Below are 18,105 nucleotides of genomic sequence, written 5' to 3'. Positions count from 1 at the left end.
TTCTAAGGCATCACACATTTTCTTTCAAATTGCAGCAGTGGGAAGGATGTGAAAGCATACTGGCAGTTGACTTCATGCCAGAAAAACTCCAGTTGACTCCTTGTGTTTAATCGCTTAATCTGAACGATTTCTCCACAGTAGTTTCAAAAATATGGTGCTAAGCCTTTTTCTTAAGGATAAAAACAAATTTTAACAGTCTATTCTAGTTGCACAAATTAGGATAAAGGGAATGTAAGCCGCATTGTGCAATAACAGCCAATGATAAATCTTTGAAACAAGCATTTTCAGTGGAAGAAATATCTCCCTCAGTGGGGCAAAAATTGATTGGTTCTTGGGGGAGAGAAAATCTCTCTTTTTGTATTTAAATCACAGATAAGCATACAGTACATCAACAAATACATAGCATATGTGTGATGTTTAAGTCTAATGGGACGTAGTAAGGGAAAAACTTATATAAAGGTAAAGACAATAAAGGTTGGGAAACATTGCTTTAAAGCATACTTCCTGTATTTCAGCAAGCGAGTCCCTCACATATTACGAGGCAAAGAGCATATGTTAAGCTCCTTTCTCAGCAGTATTCCTCCTGAAAGCCAGTGATAAAATGTATCATCTGTTGCTGGACTTTAGTAAGGATCCGGATATAAAATTATTGGCAATAAGGAACTTAAAACCCTTGTTCCTTCCCTAGGTCCTGTTTACTTTACAGCCTTTTCTTAAGGTAGTTGCATGTGTTCCATGACAAGAGGCCACACGGTGTGTGTTCTGTGAGTAAGAGAAGAGATGAGAAGGTATATAGGGAGACCCTTCATATACTATCTCCATTTACATTTCTTCTGTTATTTTCAAACATTGCAATCAAGTATAAGAGATTAAAACAGAAAGAAGCTGTTCACTTCTTTCTTGATGGCGCTTGGTATCTTGAGGAACCTGAGGGTTTTCTGTAGGATATGCCCTAGAGGTTTGTGTTTCACCAGTTTACTCCTCTGACCTCATACTCTGCTGTGATCCCTCTGTTCATCTTTCAGCCCAGGAACCCCCTTCCACTGCAGAGCTTATCTTTCATCTCTCTGCAATTATCAAAAGATATTACTTCATTAAAACTTGTATGAATTTTATTCAATATTCATGCTTCCCAAGGGGTATGAGCATTATATTTGCCTCTAAGTAATTATGAAATGAATAGTGCTTGTTTTTCCTATTAAAAAACATTGCAGACATTATAAGTGAACTGTTTTCAGGAGAGCTCCTACTATACCTGAAATAATTTTATGTAGGTTAGTCTCTATTCTTTATTTTGCCTTACTTTAATGTCAAGCTAGCTTTTAAGAATTATTTCTCTCTCTAGCTTATGGTCTAAAATCTACAAACTATGAAAGGATAAAACATAGTACCCTTTTGTTTCTTTTCATCTCTTTCAAGTTGCTTTCTTATCTCTTCTTTATTCCTCTGGAATCTTTTTCCTGAAAGTTTTTTTTTTAGCAAAATTTCCTCTACTATACTCTTTTGAAAAGGGATCTTGTAATTCATATTTTATCCCAATCAATGAAGAGTTAGGACCTAAACTCTGGGGAACTCCATTCTTATATTTCTAATTTTGATAAATGAAATGTTGGAGTAACCTCTGTTCCTCATTAACATGCAGATTTTTAAAATGTATAGAGGGAGAAATCTCTTATGGGTGAGAACAGAGGCATAGAAGCCTGTTTTCCTTTCTAAAACTCTATTCATTCGCTTGCCTTGTTGCTCTTTCCCTTTACGTTATTTTTGAATTGTCCAGATCACTGATTCAATGTTGTTAATACTTCCAATTTAGTTCTTTTCCTATAACATTTGGAGGAAAAGGAAAATTCTATTTTAAAATTCAATAAAAATAATGTTTGGAAAGAGGACAGATTTGGAAAACTTAGAATTTTAAGATGACAATACTCTCCAAATTCAACTCAATTCCTGTAAGAATCACAGATGGTTTCTTTGTAAAAAAAAATCAACAAACTGATTCTAATATTCATATGAAATTATAAAGGATCCAAAATAGCCAAAACAATCTTGAAAAAGCAAAACGGAGTTGGAAGACTCACACTCTCTGAGTTCAAAACTTACTGCAAAGCAACAGACGTAAAGACTGTGGTACTACTATAAGGTAGATATATAGATCAATGGAATAGAATTGAGAGTTCAGAAATAAACCCATGTGTTTATGATCAACTGATATTTAACAAGAATGCCAAGATCAGTCGGTAAAAGAAAGAAGGGCCTTTTCAACAAATAGTGCCGAGACAAGTGAACAGCCACATGCAAAGGAATGAAATTGGACCCTACCTCATATCATATAAAAATTAACTCAAAATGAATCAAAGACCTAATGTAAAATAAACAGCATAATATTCTTAGAGAAAAAAATAGGGATAATGCTGCGTATCTTTGGGTTTGTATAGATTTTTATATATGATAGCAAAGGCTTAGCAACACAAGAAAAACAAAAAATCAAATTTCACCAAAATTAAAACCTCTTTTTGTTTTTGCTTCAAAGGACACTAGCAATAAAGTGAAAAGACAACCCCCAAAATGGGAGAAAAATTTTGCAGATCATCTATCTGATAAGGGACTTGTGTCTACACTATATAACTCTTACAACTAAATCATAAAAACTAACAAAAATTAAAAATGAACAAAATACCCAAAAGGACCTGTCTCCAAATAAGATATAGAAATGGCCAGAAAACACCTGAAAAAAATATTGACGTCATTAGTCATCAGGGAAATTAATTCAAAATTACAAGATACTAGTTCATATCCATTTGGATAGCTATAATCCCAAAAGACTCTTACCAAGTGTCAGTGAGCCTGTAAAGATATTGGAACCCTCAGAAACTGTGGGAATCTGAAATGAGGCAGCCACTTTTGGAAAGCAGTCTGGCAGTTCCTAAAATAATTATACTAAGAGCTAACACATGATCTAGCAATTCCACTTCTAGGGATATACACAAGAGAAATGAAAAGACTTGTCCACACAAAACTTATACATGAATGTTTGTAGCAGCATTATTCATTACTGAAAGTGAGGAACAACCCAGATACCCATTAAATGTGGGAATGGATAAACAAAATGTGGTATGTCCACACAATGGGATATTATTTGACCATAAAAGGAAATGAAGTACTGACACATGATACAACATAAATGAATTTTAGAAACAGTGTAATAAGTTTAAAACGCCAGATACAAAAGGTCACATATTGCATGGTTCCATTTGTGTGAAATGTCACAGTAGGCAAATTTATAGACACTAAGAAGTGGTTGCTGGACTGTATGGGAGAAGAGAAAAATGATAGCTGAAGAGTACAAGATTTTTATTTGTGGTGATTAAAATGTGATAAAACTGACTGTGGATGTGGTTTCACATGTCTGTGGATGTACTGAAAGCCACTGAACTATACACCTGGAATGTTTTGATAGTATATATGGGGATTATATCTGTGAATAAATTTGTTTTTTACAAAATTCAATAAGAGGTAGTTTCTTAGAAGCTAGATACAGTGTGGAATCTAAAACCGTTTCAATCAGCATTTCTCGCTTTGCGTCATCATATCCATTGTTCTATCTAGAACTCTGAATGGATCTCTGTACGACTGATCCGTTGGAGTTTCATAGTCGGACCCTCGTTCTCATTTCACATTTAAATATGTGAAAACCTCTCAGCCTGTGAGCTATGCAGAGCCAGCAGTGGGCCTTAGGAGGCCTGGAAGGTGTGCTGGTCCCCTGGGTCCCTCCCAGACACCATCCCAGTCTGGTCTGTAACTGTGTCTCCATTTGTATCCAGCGCTGCTCCTCCCGCAGGAAATAGGAAGAGCAAGGCTTTCTCCTCCAGTCTCACGGGCTCCAAGTGCCCTGGCACGGGGGCAGCAGCCGCCCCTGTCCTGGCTGCCCAGCGGTGCCCTGAGCAAGACAGGGTGGCTGCCAGCACACGGAGGGGCCCTCCCTCCTGCCCCAGCCCCTCCCACTGTGCATTTTCCCTTTTGCCCCTGGGACGCTGAGGTCGGTGAGGGAGGATGGAGCATGGATGGCCATTGGCCAAGGAGTGGAGAGCCAAGGGCGGCAGGCGGTAGCCCTGCCTCTGTCTCAGAGGGTGACCCGGGTCGGGTCGCCTGCTGGAAGGCTTCTCTCCGCTGCTTCCGCTCCCCGCCCCCCCCCCCCCCCCCCCCCGCCCAGGAGTTCCCAGCTGGACCAGTAGGAACTGGAGCAGCTGTGGCGTTCGCTGTCCCCGTGTTTGGGGCTGGTGCTTGTCCTCAGATGCCCTTGTTTGGATTCCTGGGGGTAGGGTGACTGCAGAGTGACTGCAGAGGGCTTCAAGGAGGAGGTGACACTTGAGCTGGCCTTGAAAACTGGGTGTCTGTAGCTGCTACAAGGATGAGGCTCTGTAGGGGGGGCTCCCACTGTCCCCCAGCTATTCTAGGTCCCTGCTGCCCAGCCTGGGAGCGGTGTCCTGGGTCTGCCCAGCACTGGCATCCCCCGGGGCCTCACTCTGCTGCGTGAAGCATCAGGTTGGGCGCAGCCCAGGACCCTCTGAGACCTGGGTTCAAGTCTGGCCTCACCCGGCTGGCAACTCCTCCTCTGGGCCCGTTTCCTCCTCTATAAAGAGGGGTTTCCGACAGAGCACAGAGGTGTACAGAGGGGGCCAAAGCTCTCAGCCCAGCTCAGTGGACGGAGCCCCCACGCCCCACTGTGGGGTCTTCTTCTCTCCCTGGACACCCTCACTTTGGGCATTTTGGCTCTTTGATGCCCGGGCCTGTAGCCTCCCTGGGAATGACCCGCCCCTTACCTGTGCCCCGAGACGGAACGCAGAGAAGCCCAGTGCACGGAGTGGGCACTCGGGGCCAGACCCTGGGCTCAGGCGCCAGCACGCCGCATGTGGGTGGGAGGAGCCCTGCGGCGAGAAAAGCTTTGTGTCCAGCCAGGGCAAGCGCCCCCCACTCCGCCGCCCCCAGCCTGGATAAGCTCCCTGCGGGGGGCCCTCCGACACCCCGTGCCCTCTGCATCTCTCTCCAGTGTCCTGTAGCTGCTACGACTGTTTTGGTTTCTGCCAAAGAGAAAGAATAAGAAACGCGGCCGCAGACGGAGGCAGGCTGGGCCGTGGGTGCCTGGAGCGCCCGCCAGGACTGCGGGTGGAGGCACCCAAACGAGGCGCCCGCCCGCCGGCCACGGGCTGGGAAGCCTCTGTGCCGCTGTGTGGTGGGGTGCATTTGTGTAAGGATAAAGTAAATGTTTTTGGCACCCCTGCTTCTTGTCCCTCCCCCTGCACCACGGAGTAGGTGTGTTAAAAATAATTATTAAACTTTAGGCCACAGGAAAAAAAAAATAGTCAAGCTCAAGAAAAAATGATGGATTTCAAACTCCTCAGTTTATTGAAAGCTCTATTCCTTATAAATAAATATGTATATATGATACACACGTGTATGTATCTGCTCTTTTATATGAACCACTCAAAATAATTTCATAAGTCATTCTTTATTTAAAATTGTTCTTTCAGATATTCAGAAATTCCATAGGTGGTGGCTTCAGTGGAATTTTCCCCAGAGTAAATTTCTTGGACTGAAACTGCTCTAGTTCTTCTGCCGTTAGTTGATGCTTGGGCGTGAATAATTCGTTAACTGTTGTCATGCTACTATTTGAGACAGGAAGAGAGGTAGATGTGCTGCTATTTGCAAAACTGTCACTGAATGACTTGGAAACAGTAGTGTGAGATTGGGAGCCTGGATTTCCAAAGCCAGCCACCGACCTGCTGTTTGTGACGGCTGGGGCCCCCGCAGCTCCAGCAGGGCCTGCTGCCATGGGAGCTGGGAAGCCTGGAAACCCAGGCGAGCCAAAACCTGCAGCTGCTGGGGTTTTGAATGAAAACGAAGCAGCAGATGTGATTTCAGGTTTCCCAAATCCAGGCACCGGAGTAGAAGTAGTGACGGCAGGACCGGGAAAGGGAACAGCTCCAAATGCGGGCGTGTTCCCGAACACAGAAGGGCTTCCAGAAGGGGCACTGGCAAATCCAGAGCTTGTTTTAAAACTAAAATTTTGAGCATTATCACTCATGCTGTTATTCACTGGAAAACCTACAAATAAACCAGAAAAAGAAAAAAAAACCTATTACAGTCAGAAATGTGGCCATGTTAATCCCCACTTTTTCCCCCCTCATTTTCCCCTTATTCCCGCCATGTTTGGATGTTGGAAAGAGATTACAAGGGAGAAAAGTAAAAACGAGAAGCTAGAACAAACCCACTGTCTTCCTGCTACACCGACCTCACTTGCCCCGTGATTTACCTTCACTCAATGAGGCGGCTTTGAAAAGCCTCAGGGATTAGCGAGCGCTCTTACACTTCTGGCTTGTCCATGCCCCGCCCCCCATCTCACTGGAGCTGTCACTTGCGGAGGACACTATGCTGTTATACAGTGACAAGAAAGTCCTCAAAGGTGCTGCTACCACAGCTATAAAAGTCTTGAAAAGCCACTCCTAAAATATACTTCTAAAGCTTGAGCCATAGGGCCTTTCAAAGAACAGCCCAGCCCATTCTGGCCCCCCTTTCACTAAGGCTTGATGAATCAAATTCTCTCAAGCTCCATTATGGAAGGCTGTAGAATTTGCAAGGCTGACTTAAAATGGTGCTTAACATACCTTCAGGTTTTACAACTTGAAACCTATAAAATCCTATTTTTCAAAATCAGTGAACTCCTGCATTACTTTATCACTTACCTGGTGGCCCAAATGCTGCTGTTTGCCTACTCCCAAATCCAAACGTAGAGGTTGCTTGATTTATTCCATTCTTTATATCAGAGAGCTATAAGAAAGGGCAAATAATAAAGTACTTGATGAATAATTCTCAAGTACCTTTCTATATATGTACTTTAGAGCCAAATTTAAAATTTAAAATATGTGCTTAAAAACGTGAAATGTTTAACATAGAAAAATGCCCACAATATGAATACAGACAGAAAAAAGTACACCAACCTCAAAGATTAAGAGTCAATTGCTGATGAATTATGGTTTTAATTTTAGTTATGCTTTTAAATTTTTCCTAGCCCTGGCTAGTGTGGCTCAGTGGATTGAGTGCCAGCCTGAAAACCAAATGGTTGCCGGTTCGATTCCTGGTCAGGGCACGTGCCTCGATTGTGGGCCAGATACCCAGGTAGGGGGCATGTAAGAGGCAACTGACCAATCTCTCTCTTGCACACTGATGTTTCTCTCCCTTCTCCTCTCTCTAAAAAGTAAATAAAATCTTTAAAAATTTTTGTTTTCTAAATTTCAATGAATACATATTAAAATGAGAAAAATAATTTTTAATAATACATTTCAGTATCTATAGGCCGATATACATTTTTTCTTAAAGATTTTATTTATTTTTAAATAAATAGAGAGAGAGGAACGGAGGGAGAAAGAGAGGGAGAGAAACATCCATACCAGCCAGGGCTTGACAGAAAATTTTAAGTTTGCTTTCCAACTTGAAAGTAAAATTCTTGCAAAAAAAGCAATACATAAGAGAGACACTTCCTTCCCTTCAGCAAACTTTCAGGTACTCACCAAACCTGTTTTAGGTGCTGTGCTTAGACTTTTCAGTTCATTTACCCTATTCCTCCACTGATTTATTAACTGTTGGATGGAATTTAGCTGGAGAGAGAAGACAGAAAAATGATGAGTCAATATCGAGTGTTTATTTTCATCTCTCAAACAACTTCACATCTTTGCCAAAATTACAGAAAGTTTATGAAACATTTTTACGGCCCATCACTTGTAAAGTTCGCATTGACCCGCCCCTGTTTGCCAAAGATATTCCAGCCTAGTCCCCTCTGCCTGTTCTCCAGCTCCTTGAATCACCCGGTTCAGAAGCACAAGTACCTGGCGGCACACAGTTAGTTGTATTTGGGTGGGAGAAGAGCGTGTGTGCCAGTTAAAACGCATGATCATGACTGTAGACAACAACAAAAGAGTTTGTCATTTCCTTTAGCACAAACTTCCTCAAGCTGAGCTTTTTAATTTTTGATATTTGACATGTGAGAATGTTAATCTATATAATCGACTGCTTTATTTCACTTTATTTTTCTAACATTCACCACAGTATCTGCACCTAAGAGATGCTCTATAAATGTTTGCCAACTGATGAAAGGGTTTGATTTCTGGGACTGATTGTTGGATAATTTGTAATAAAATAATGACATTCCTAGTTAGTACAGTCAAAATATATTATCACCATTTTAGATAACCAATCAATTTCAAATAAAGTAATTTAGAAAATAAAAATAGCCTTGTCTTGAAAAAACTGTAGTCCTCACCCACTTTACCAAAACAAGCAAGCCTCTAAATATGGAGAAGGTAGTAGTAATTCACAGCTAATCTGTTATTGAGGTAGATGAATAGGAAACAAACTTACATAGTGCTGTAAGTTGTTGCTGGCTAAGCAGTTATGGTATTCAAGTCTCAGCTCCTCTGGTGAAATGTCAGTGAAACCTGAAGTGAGAAATCAATTGGAATCTTTAAAATAAATGCCAATATTTTTGATAGAATAGTAAAGCTAAAGGGGCGAGACAAGAAAGTGCACTAATGTTGATATTAAGAAAATTTTCATAATCATAAGGAAAAAATTAGAATAAAATGTAGTTGGTTATTATCTTTGAAGGGGAAGTTCTTTTTCTAAATATAAATGGAGAGGAAGAACTAACAGAAAAAGAAAGTTGACTACGTATACATTCAAATTTCTATGTAGAAAAATACTCTCTATGTCAAACTATAATAAGCAAAATTAAAACGCAGATGATAAGCTGGGAAAACCAGAATGGCGACATGACAGGAGAAGAACTAATGTTAACATATTAAGAGTTTTTACAAATCACTGAGAAGAGTAAGTTAATATGAGCAAAAACAACAAACAGCCAACTCACAAAATTTTCAAATAGCCAATAAATAAATGAAGTAAAAAAGTGCAATTTAAAAATACAACTGAAAATTAAGATAAAAGCCTTTACTCATCAGACTGGCAAAAATTAAAAGTGAGTATTATTTATTGGCTTTAAGAATTTGGCGAAGCTCGGTGGGACTGAGCATTGGCCTGCGAACCAAGTGTTGCTGGTTGGATTCCCACTCAGGGCACATGACTAGGTTGCACGTCAGGTCCCCAGTTGGGGGCGCGAGTGAGAGGCAACCACACAGTGATGTTTCTCTCCCTCTCTTTCTCCAAAAGTAAATAAATAAACAAACAAACAAAGAAATAATTAAAAAAAAAAAAAAAGAATTTGGTTAAGTGGCTCTGACCAGCGTGGCTCAGCTTGTCGGGCATTGTCCCACAGAGTGAAAGGTCGCCAGTTCGATTCCCAATCGGGGAACATGCCTGGACTACAGGCCTGGTCCCCAGTTGGGGCATGTGTGAGAGGCAGCCAATTGATATTTCTCTCACACATTGATGTTTCCCTCTTCTATCCGCCCACCCCCCCAAAAATAAATACAAGAAATCTTTTAATAAAATAAAAGAAAAAATGTGGTGAAGTGGACAGTCTCCTAAACTGCCATTGAGGGGACTAAAAATGTACAACTCTTACAGGAGGAAAATTGTCATTAAGCATCAATTGCCACAGAAATGTTCACACCTTCTGATCTTAATAGCATTGCTAGGACTTAACCTCAGGAAATAATCAGATGCATTGAGTCTGTTGCAATATACCGCCTGGGTGTAGTAGAGGACGAAAACCTGTTCTCGCACAGATATGTAGCTGGAAAAGAATGATGTTAACGGCCTTTTCAGATAGTTTGGAATATTCTTCTTTGACGTCACACCAGAACTTGACAGGTGGTAGTTTCTAAAAGTTTAGCTCCAATGTCGACTCAAACTTTTTGTACTATCACATTCAATTCACTGGATAATTTTGCACTTCGAATGGACTTTTTAGGTATGTATAATTTTGCAACGTTACAGATTAAATATTTGGAAAATACTGGTTCACTGAGTTATCGAGAACTCCCAAACACGGCCAAATGGTCTTTTACAATATCAAAATATTCATATTTGTTAATGTCACTATCCATCTCATCAGAAGAGACTTTATGTATCGAGAAGTTATCAAGCTCACATGAGAAAAAAATTTCTCCATCATCTAATATTCACTTGAAAGCTTGCATTTTATCATTGTCAGTTGTTCTCTATGAAGTAACGGGCTCCCTTCATTTATTTTTAAAGAAAGCGTCACCAAATACTTAAGTCAAAATAACCGTAGTTGCCACTTATTCTTTCATTAGCCACTGTTCTGTGGGGGAAAAAAGTGGCTGGTTCAGCTCCCAAGTCAAACGAGCACACCAGGACTTTCCCTTCAAACACCCATCACGCTTGATTATGTGGCAGAAACAACTCTGTGTGTGCTTCCCATTTGGTCACACAGTATAGTAAAAATGGTTTGCACTCAGAGGTCAAGATCTCATAAAATTAAAAACTTCTACCATTTCATTTCGGACATAATCTTAAGCCAAAAGGACATTAACCTTTTTCATTGACTACTGTTAGACTTTGTGACTACGGTTTATTGTTTCTAGCTTGATTTACACTAAGATATAAGGGGCTTTACTCATCGATTTTTTTGCTTCAACTGTGCAAATGTCAACACAGTGAAAATGGCAACTCGTGCATTAGGATTATTATGAAAAGATTTTTGAACTCGTACAGCTCCTGCAAGGGTCTCAGGAACAGGGTTGCCAAATTGAGCAAATAATAATACAGGATGCCCAGTTCAATTTGAATTTCAGACACACACACTTGTAGCATAAATATGTCACCAATGTTACATGGGTTATTCATATGCTAAAACATTATTCTTTGTTTACCTAAAATTGAAGCTTCACTGGGCACCCCATATTTTATCCGGCAACCCGACATAGGGATCTACGTCCCACACTTGGGAGGAACTGCTTTAGGGCATTCGACAGGTATTAGGTTCAATGCTGAACTGATTTTACAAGGCTAATACTTCTTTATTTTCTTTACAGAAAAATCACCAGCTGGAGTTCTCTTATTTCCTTGTTTTACTTATTGTCTCCTTCCCTCAAGAACATAAGCTTCATAAGGGAGGGATCTTGCCTATCTTGCTCACCAACATATCCCCAGCACTTAGAATAGGGCCTGGCACTAAAGAAATTCGGTGAGGATCTGTTGAATGAGTACCGAAGCAACTGAGGAGTGGTGTGATGCAAATGCTTGCAGAGAATGAGCAGGCAGAGCTGAGACAGAGTACAGATGCCAGAGTTCTGAGGGAGTGCAAGGACTGTCATCCGCTAGGAGCCTGCTATTCACTCAGGACCAGCCAGGTGGGCTTAGCAGTGTGGCAGTTTAGGTTGCAGCCCAGAAGGAGCTTTAGAAACTCTAGACAAAAGAAAATGGGAAGGGAAGGAGTATTCTACAGAAGTGTTATCCCTGCAGCCCAGCTAAAGCTCCTGACCTTCAAACATTATCTCCAGGATAGGCCTTCACATGCTTTATGAAAAACAACTACCCTTAAAAGGAAAGACAGGGAAGAAAGAGCAAGCAGAATCAGACAGCTAAGGCCTTCGTGGCAGGCAGGATATGACTCTTCTATTCACCGCAGGCAGCCAAGAGGTTCTGAAGGGGTACCTATGGAGAGCCAAGAGAGTAGAGCCTCTGCTTGGGCTTACAGAATTAGAACTGTGGTGGGTCCTGATGTTACTATTTTCTCATGAGAACCACATATCTTAAAAGAACTATACCTTTCAACCTCAATCTCCGAATCATGAAGTTCTGCTGCAATGCTCAGGCACTTTAAAGAATGTCCAACCTCTCCTAACTACAGCTAAGTTCGTGGTTCATTTCTTTATTTGGCAGGGTCTCGCTTTTAGAGAATGAGAGTTGTAAAACGTAGTTTAAAAATGTACAATTTCTCAGTTACCTGAAAGGCAAGATACGTTTCCCTCTGGTGAAAAAACGGAGAACGGCCACTGACCAGAGGACTCCCAAACGACCACATCTTTTCCCATTTCGTCCCTGACAAAGAAAAAGAAAATAGTTTTCATCTGCTTATTAAAATTTATCTTTTTCTCATTTTCAATGATTGAAATGTTAAATTGTAGTAAATATATAATTTTAGGTTTCTCGTTATGTTTTCTCAAGTGTCCTTTAAAGCAGAAGTTACAGAACTATAAACTACATTTCATGTGATAGATACAATATTAAAGAAGTTCATAATTTTGCTTTTGCAGTACACGGAACCATTCGCTAATTCATTTCATTGAGAACAACTGTGTCATACATAGATTAAAGAACTAAGATATAATAAAATACACAACACAACTTTAATGGTTTTTGTTCATTACCATCCACATCAATGAGTATTTAACTGGGAAAGACAGGAAGCACTCCGTAATATAGAAACATCACATTTTTAGAGAACATTTTGTCTAATTCTCACATTTTGCAAACGGGTGAAGAGACCCACAGCCATGCAGTTCATTGGTTGGCAAAGCTGTGGATAGTATCTGCTCTAAATTCAATCCCCTCCTATGCCGTCCAGAATGCTATGATTAATAAAATCACAGATACTACAGAGAATCTATACTCAATTTAGGGTTTCTGTAACATCAAATATAGGAAGAACGGGTTCATTTGTTTCTTTTCTTCTTTTGAAACGTCAGTAGTTTATGGTACATGGCTCAAAATGTTTACTACTGACCGACTTCTAATTTATGGAAGTAAAAGACCAACAAATACCTATATTGATGTTCTGTCCTAGAAGCCAGGAGCCGAGGGTAGTTACAGAGAGCCAGGCACCGTTTTGGTACCAGTCACAAATTCTACTACAGATGTTCTCGAGAAATGATAAGGAATTTACTCTACAATAACGAAGGAAACCAAATGCAACCAATTTGAATGAGGCAAATGAAGTAAAAGTTTTAGAAAGAAAAATAGGAGATGATATGTGACCTCTAAGATCACAAGTTGCTTTAAATTACCTCATCCTTTTTAAAGGTCTCATAACTTACAACAGATTTAATTAAGCAGGACTACCTTACAAAGCTATTCACAATACAGCGTTATCAACAAAGTGGAAAAAGCACACTGAGCTCTGAGAAGACACTGTACTGATACGGAAAGATGACGCATTTTTAAGCGAAATAAGATCTAGTACGATATGTATTATACCCATTATATTACATGTATATATGCGCGCAAAACGTGGTTACCTCTGAGGGATAGGATCATGGGTACTTTCTGCTTATTCCGATTTTTAGGTAATGTATTACTTCTTTTCGAAAAGCAAGCGAATGGGTAACTTTTCTGAGGGCTTTCACTTACAGGAATTCGTTTTCGTCTTTCGGTGCGTAAGAGCTGGGTGAAGAAGCAAATGGGTTCTGAGGTGCTCCAAATGCCCCGTTCCCGTCAGTTGAAGCTCCGGAATCGGAAGAACCGGAAGATGACTTCCCTTGCTCTCGGCGGCCCGCGCACCCTGTAGATTGGGACAAGCTGGATGAGTCTCTCTGGCTCGAGGCATTGCGCCCACGTCTGGCACGACCTGGAATAAACAATAAAACAAAACAATTTTACCGGCAATTCATCTTTTAAACCTCTGAAAACATCATTATATTTTGCTTATTCCATACACACATTATGCAAAGATCCAACACTTCCACTTACGGAAAGTCACAAAACTCTTCATTCTGACTTACATAGTTCAGTGTAATATCAACAGATCGCATAATGGCCTAACTGCATTTCTGTTTAACAAGATTGAGGGGACTGTTAGCTCTAGAAAAATAATGATGTGTTGCTAAGTTCAGCTGACATAGGCTTATTAAGTGAATAACTGCTTGATGGTGGAGTGGATGGAAGGCATATATCCTAAATCATGAATTCCTTCAGGATCAAAAGCTCTCTTTCTCAGTCTTGGCTTTCCCACTGGGCCCGATATAGTAATAACCTCTGAAAGATGGGGAGTGTATGAAAAAGTCTGTTGAGCATAAACAATTAGATTCCACCTCCTGTCCTTGAATAGATGCTGAAATCTATTTCAGTCTTCCCTTTCGGAAAACACATACCCATGGATCTTTCAGGGGGAGATTATAAAGGGAATTCACATGGGAATAATGCATTTGAGTTTCTCTATTACGAGCATATTACTAATGTTTCATAACCACCAAAATGAGCCAACAAGACTATCCTTTCTGTCTCCAGTTATCACTTGAACTGTCTCAACTACTCATCATTTTCTAGTGGGGTCTAAGATAATTCACCTTGTTTCTCACTGAATTGGAGATATTCCATTAAGTGTAATAACAAGTGGAGTGATGGGAAATATACTCCTTATGAAAACTGATCTCCCAACTCTAAAACTACTTACTAAAACCAAAGAGAAAAGGCAGCAGATAGCTGAACCAGATCCCTCAAGTAGGGATTAATAGCATTCTCTTATTCTAAAGCTTTAAATCCGTTGGGGAATGACACAGCTCAAGAAATTCAAGTCATCTTTTGAAGACAGCTTTGGGCCTTCACACTTACTAATGCCAGAAGCATTCACTTGCTGCAGGTAGCTAAATAACTGTTTCTTTGACACAGTTCATTACACATTTTTCCCTCAATTAACCTGTCCACTCATCGTTTATTTTCTAATCACTACATTTAGTGAGTCTCCACAGAATGTCAACTATGACATCCCGTGGTTAGTGGAAGTCCATTCACATTTACCCGACCCCGAGCCCTCATTTTTGGTTTGGGATATTTCATTAGACCTATTGTGGTAATGCACACAGACTGTCCTCAAGAAGAGGCAGCAGGTGTGAAAGCCACAATGCGACTATCCCAAGGCTGAAAGGGCGGGAGAGTGCGTCGGGGGGAGCCAGCATCCTGCGACACCTTTCAGGACCAAGTTCCAATTCTAAGAAAAGAAAAATACATCTTACCTTTAAAGTCTTGTGTTGTATTGTGTTTTCGTGTCTTACCTTTCTTTGAAGACAGCGCTTTTCGCACCATCCGTAACTGATTTAATGAAATATTCTGAACCCTTCGGAAAGGGCTTAGGCCCGGGGAGCAAGTCGACGTGCCCTTCCACGCCCCGTTCCCTCGGCGCCCAGAGGTCTTCATTGGGTATCCTATCCTCCCAATTTTACCCCAAATTTTAGGAACATGTGCGTCTGAGCAATGGCTCTGTACGCTTTTACTATATTTCCAAAGAAGTTCGCGACTTCCCCAGAATTAGGAGCCCTGACTCGGACCCTGGTTGCTAGCCTCTCCCTGGAAGCAACGTTGAGTAAAAATTATATTTGAGTCAAGGGCCAAAAAAACAACTACTCATAGGAGTGTACAAAAGCAAGGCGGCGTCTGGGTCGCCCTACAGCAAGTCTCCCAACCACTGCCACTCACAGACACTGTAGCTTTGACACGTTAAGTTCTACCTGAAACTCGTTGCTTGGCAACACCAGAACCAAGCCCCTTCTGCCTTTGTTCGCTCATCAGACACCAGCCCAGCGCCTCACACGCAGGAGAAAATGGCAGAAGGAGACCGTGGGCTGGGCTGTGCCCAGCCCCTTTCGGGACGCCCATTAACTACCGGCTTTCTTGACAGGGAAACAAATCCAAATCAACTCACTGTCTACTGAGCAGATAAATGTCCTACAGTCTTCTCTGATACCCAAATGAAACATAATTAGTCCACCAATTATGCAGGAAACAGGGAGCCCAGAAAGCCAGCCACTAAGTTAACTTACTTCGCCTGTGGCACATTATTTGAAATATTGCAGGAAGAAGAATGGGTGAGGATTAGACATCCCATGACTGAACTGTGATGAACCACCATGATGCTTTCACCAGCATGAGCGAGAGCAGGGTCTTCCTGGCTTCTGTCATTCCTGTCATTGAATGCCATAAATGTAATTGACCCCCCCAAATCAATGCAATCAGCAGACTCTTGTATATCAGTTCCACCTTCTAAATTTGGTAAGGAGGCCAGCTGGTGTCTCTTCTGCTTCAAACATTACTTAGTAATTTTGCTTCAAGTTTCCTTGTGCACTGCTTTCATCTAAATCGCTTGCTTAAATGGGATTTAGGGAGCTGTGCTGAAATAAAGTGCTACTGTCACAGGATAAAGGATAAATAATGTACACACATCTAGGGAAAAAATTAGGTTTTGGAGAACCAAAATAATCAGAAGGTTAGGGTGTATGAGTATAACTTGTAGGCCATTCTTGCTTCTGTTTCGAGGCTGCTGCTGGTAAAACGGAGTCTCTAAAACAATTACGTTTACTAATGCCAATAGTACAGCATTTACAAAGTCCTTTAGAAGCAATGCTGAAGTTATAAGTTCATTCAGTTTATCAAGTGCCAGTAAAGGAATGTTTTTTTTTTTTTCTAAAAGATCAGCAAATGTTGTGGTCTGAGGGAAGACTGTATTCCAAAGTGGGCTGGGAGTTTCACTGGGGACCCCTGTGGAACTAAGAATGGTGATGGAGAGGGTGGGGATCCCATCCAAAAGGGGCTGGAGAGAGAATATTTCAGTTTCTTTTCACCCTGTGCTGGTCGTGGGGGGCAGGGAGGAGGAGGAAGAGGAGGAGGAGGAAGGCCTCTGTTGTAAGGGTTAAAAATGGGATTGGTGTTGTTTTACTATGGCACAACTGAGCATGTGAAGGCGAAAGAGAAAAATAAAATTTCTGCCAGGCCAAGGGAGAGAGAGCTTGTTTACCAGCAATAAAACAAGGATGGGAAATGTTATTGGGTATTAAGTCAAGATCTGGACCATGTTAGAGCTAAGTTCTAGGACTTCAAAACTGAGGCTAGCCCAGAGACAATTGTAAAGTGATATAAAAAAAAAAAAAAAAAAAAAAAACAAATCAGACACCAGAAGCAGAAAGGACATAGGACATACTTCTGAGAGATGCTGCAGTTTGTCTGAAGTGCAGATTCATGGCTTCAGGGTGATGGGTTGGCAGGATAAGGGCATTGTGGGAGAGGCAAGACCACCACAAAGCCAGAGGACTGAGACAAGGACTGAGGAGCCAGGCATTGGCCTGGGGTAACATCACCTCTTTGAGGGTAGAGGTTGTGGGCTGTGGAAGTAGCTTTCTTCGTGGCCTGAGTTATAGTGGCCCTTAGACAATAGCAAGAGAAGGGCAATTGGAAACGGCAAGGTTTTTACCAGTTCTGCACTGTTGTGGTGAAAGCGGAAGCTACAGGCAGAAGAGGTTAGGGGACAGGTGCCCCTGTCCCCAGGAGATCCAGAGAAATTAGTAGGCAACTGGGGCCTCCATGGACATCTGAAGCTTTCCCCCTAATTTAGGGGAAGTTTCATAGAGCCTCTCTAGTGACAGGTGGACTGCATTGGGTGAACAGAAGACAATGAAGAAAAAGTCTAGACATTGCAGCCTCCAGTCCCCTCCCCACTCCTCTTCCTCAAAGCAGTCACAGGGATATTCAATGTGACATGTTGGTGGTGAGATGGAAAGTTCCTTAAAAACACAAAAGGCACAATTCAGCAGTCATGTGCTCGTTGAGGTTGGTAAAGAAAGAACTGTGTGTGTGTATGTGGTGGGCAAGGTCCAAAAAAGGGCATCCTGCACCGGTTGTGTTAGTAAATCGCTGGGGAAACCTGAATGACCGTCAGCAAAGGAGAGGTTAGGTAAATTACGATACATTGGTACAATGGAATACTACACAGCTGTTAAAAGGAGGTAGCTCTTTGAATCAGTTTGGTCAGGATATCAGAAGAGGCTTTGCGTATTCCGTGACTGATCCAGGATGGGTACGCAGCCCCGATCAGAGCCAGTGAGAGGCTGTGAGAAATGCTATTACAAACAATACTATGTAGTTTTATACTGGTCTCTTTCTTCCAAATGCAACAGTTTCTCATATACAGGGGTGGGCAAAAGTAGGCTAACAGTAATAGTAAGTAATACAATAATAAAAAAACAAGAATGAACTCTTTCTCGTACTCCCAACTGTAATCCTCCTTTTGCGCACCCCTGTGTTCATGTACAGTCATCCGGTGGATCTTGTTAAAATGCAGTCTATGATTCAGTAGGTCTGAAACGGGGCCTGAGGGTCTGCGTTTGTATTCAGCTCACAGGTGGCGTTGCCGCTGCTGGTCCC

General features: G+C 41.5%; 1 protein-coding gene across 1 annotated transcript; it reads right to left on the bottom strand.

The window, feature by feature from the left end:
- Positions 1–5,524: 5,524 nt before the first annotated feature.
- Positions 5,525–15,108, bottom strand: LOC150001462 (nucleoporin NUP42-like). Its single transcript, XM_090286876.1, has 5 exons — positions 14,967–15,108; positions 13,477–13,543; positions 11,940–12,018; positions 6,741–6,825; positions 5,525–6,102 (listed from the first exon to the last, which is right to left on the bottom strand). The coding sequence occupies exons 1-5, from the start codon at positions 15,106–15,108 to the stop codon at positions 5,525–5,527; spliced, it is 951 nt and encodes a 316-aa protein (XP_090143002.1).
- Between the last annotated feature and the right edge of the window lie 2,997 nt (positions 15,109–18,105).

Source organism: Furipterus horrens, unplaced genomic scaffold (genome assembly GCF_987537825.1).
Source record: "Furipterus horrens unplaced genomic scaffold, mFurHor1.1.pri manual_scaffold_9, whole genome shotgun sequence".
NCBI lineage: Eukaryota > Metazoa > Chordata > Mammalia > Chiroptera > Furipteridae > Furipterus > Furipterus horrens.
The sequence above is the reverse complement of the archived record's forward strand: the minus strand, read 5'-3'. Positions and strand labels throughout refer to the sequence as shown.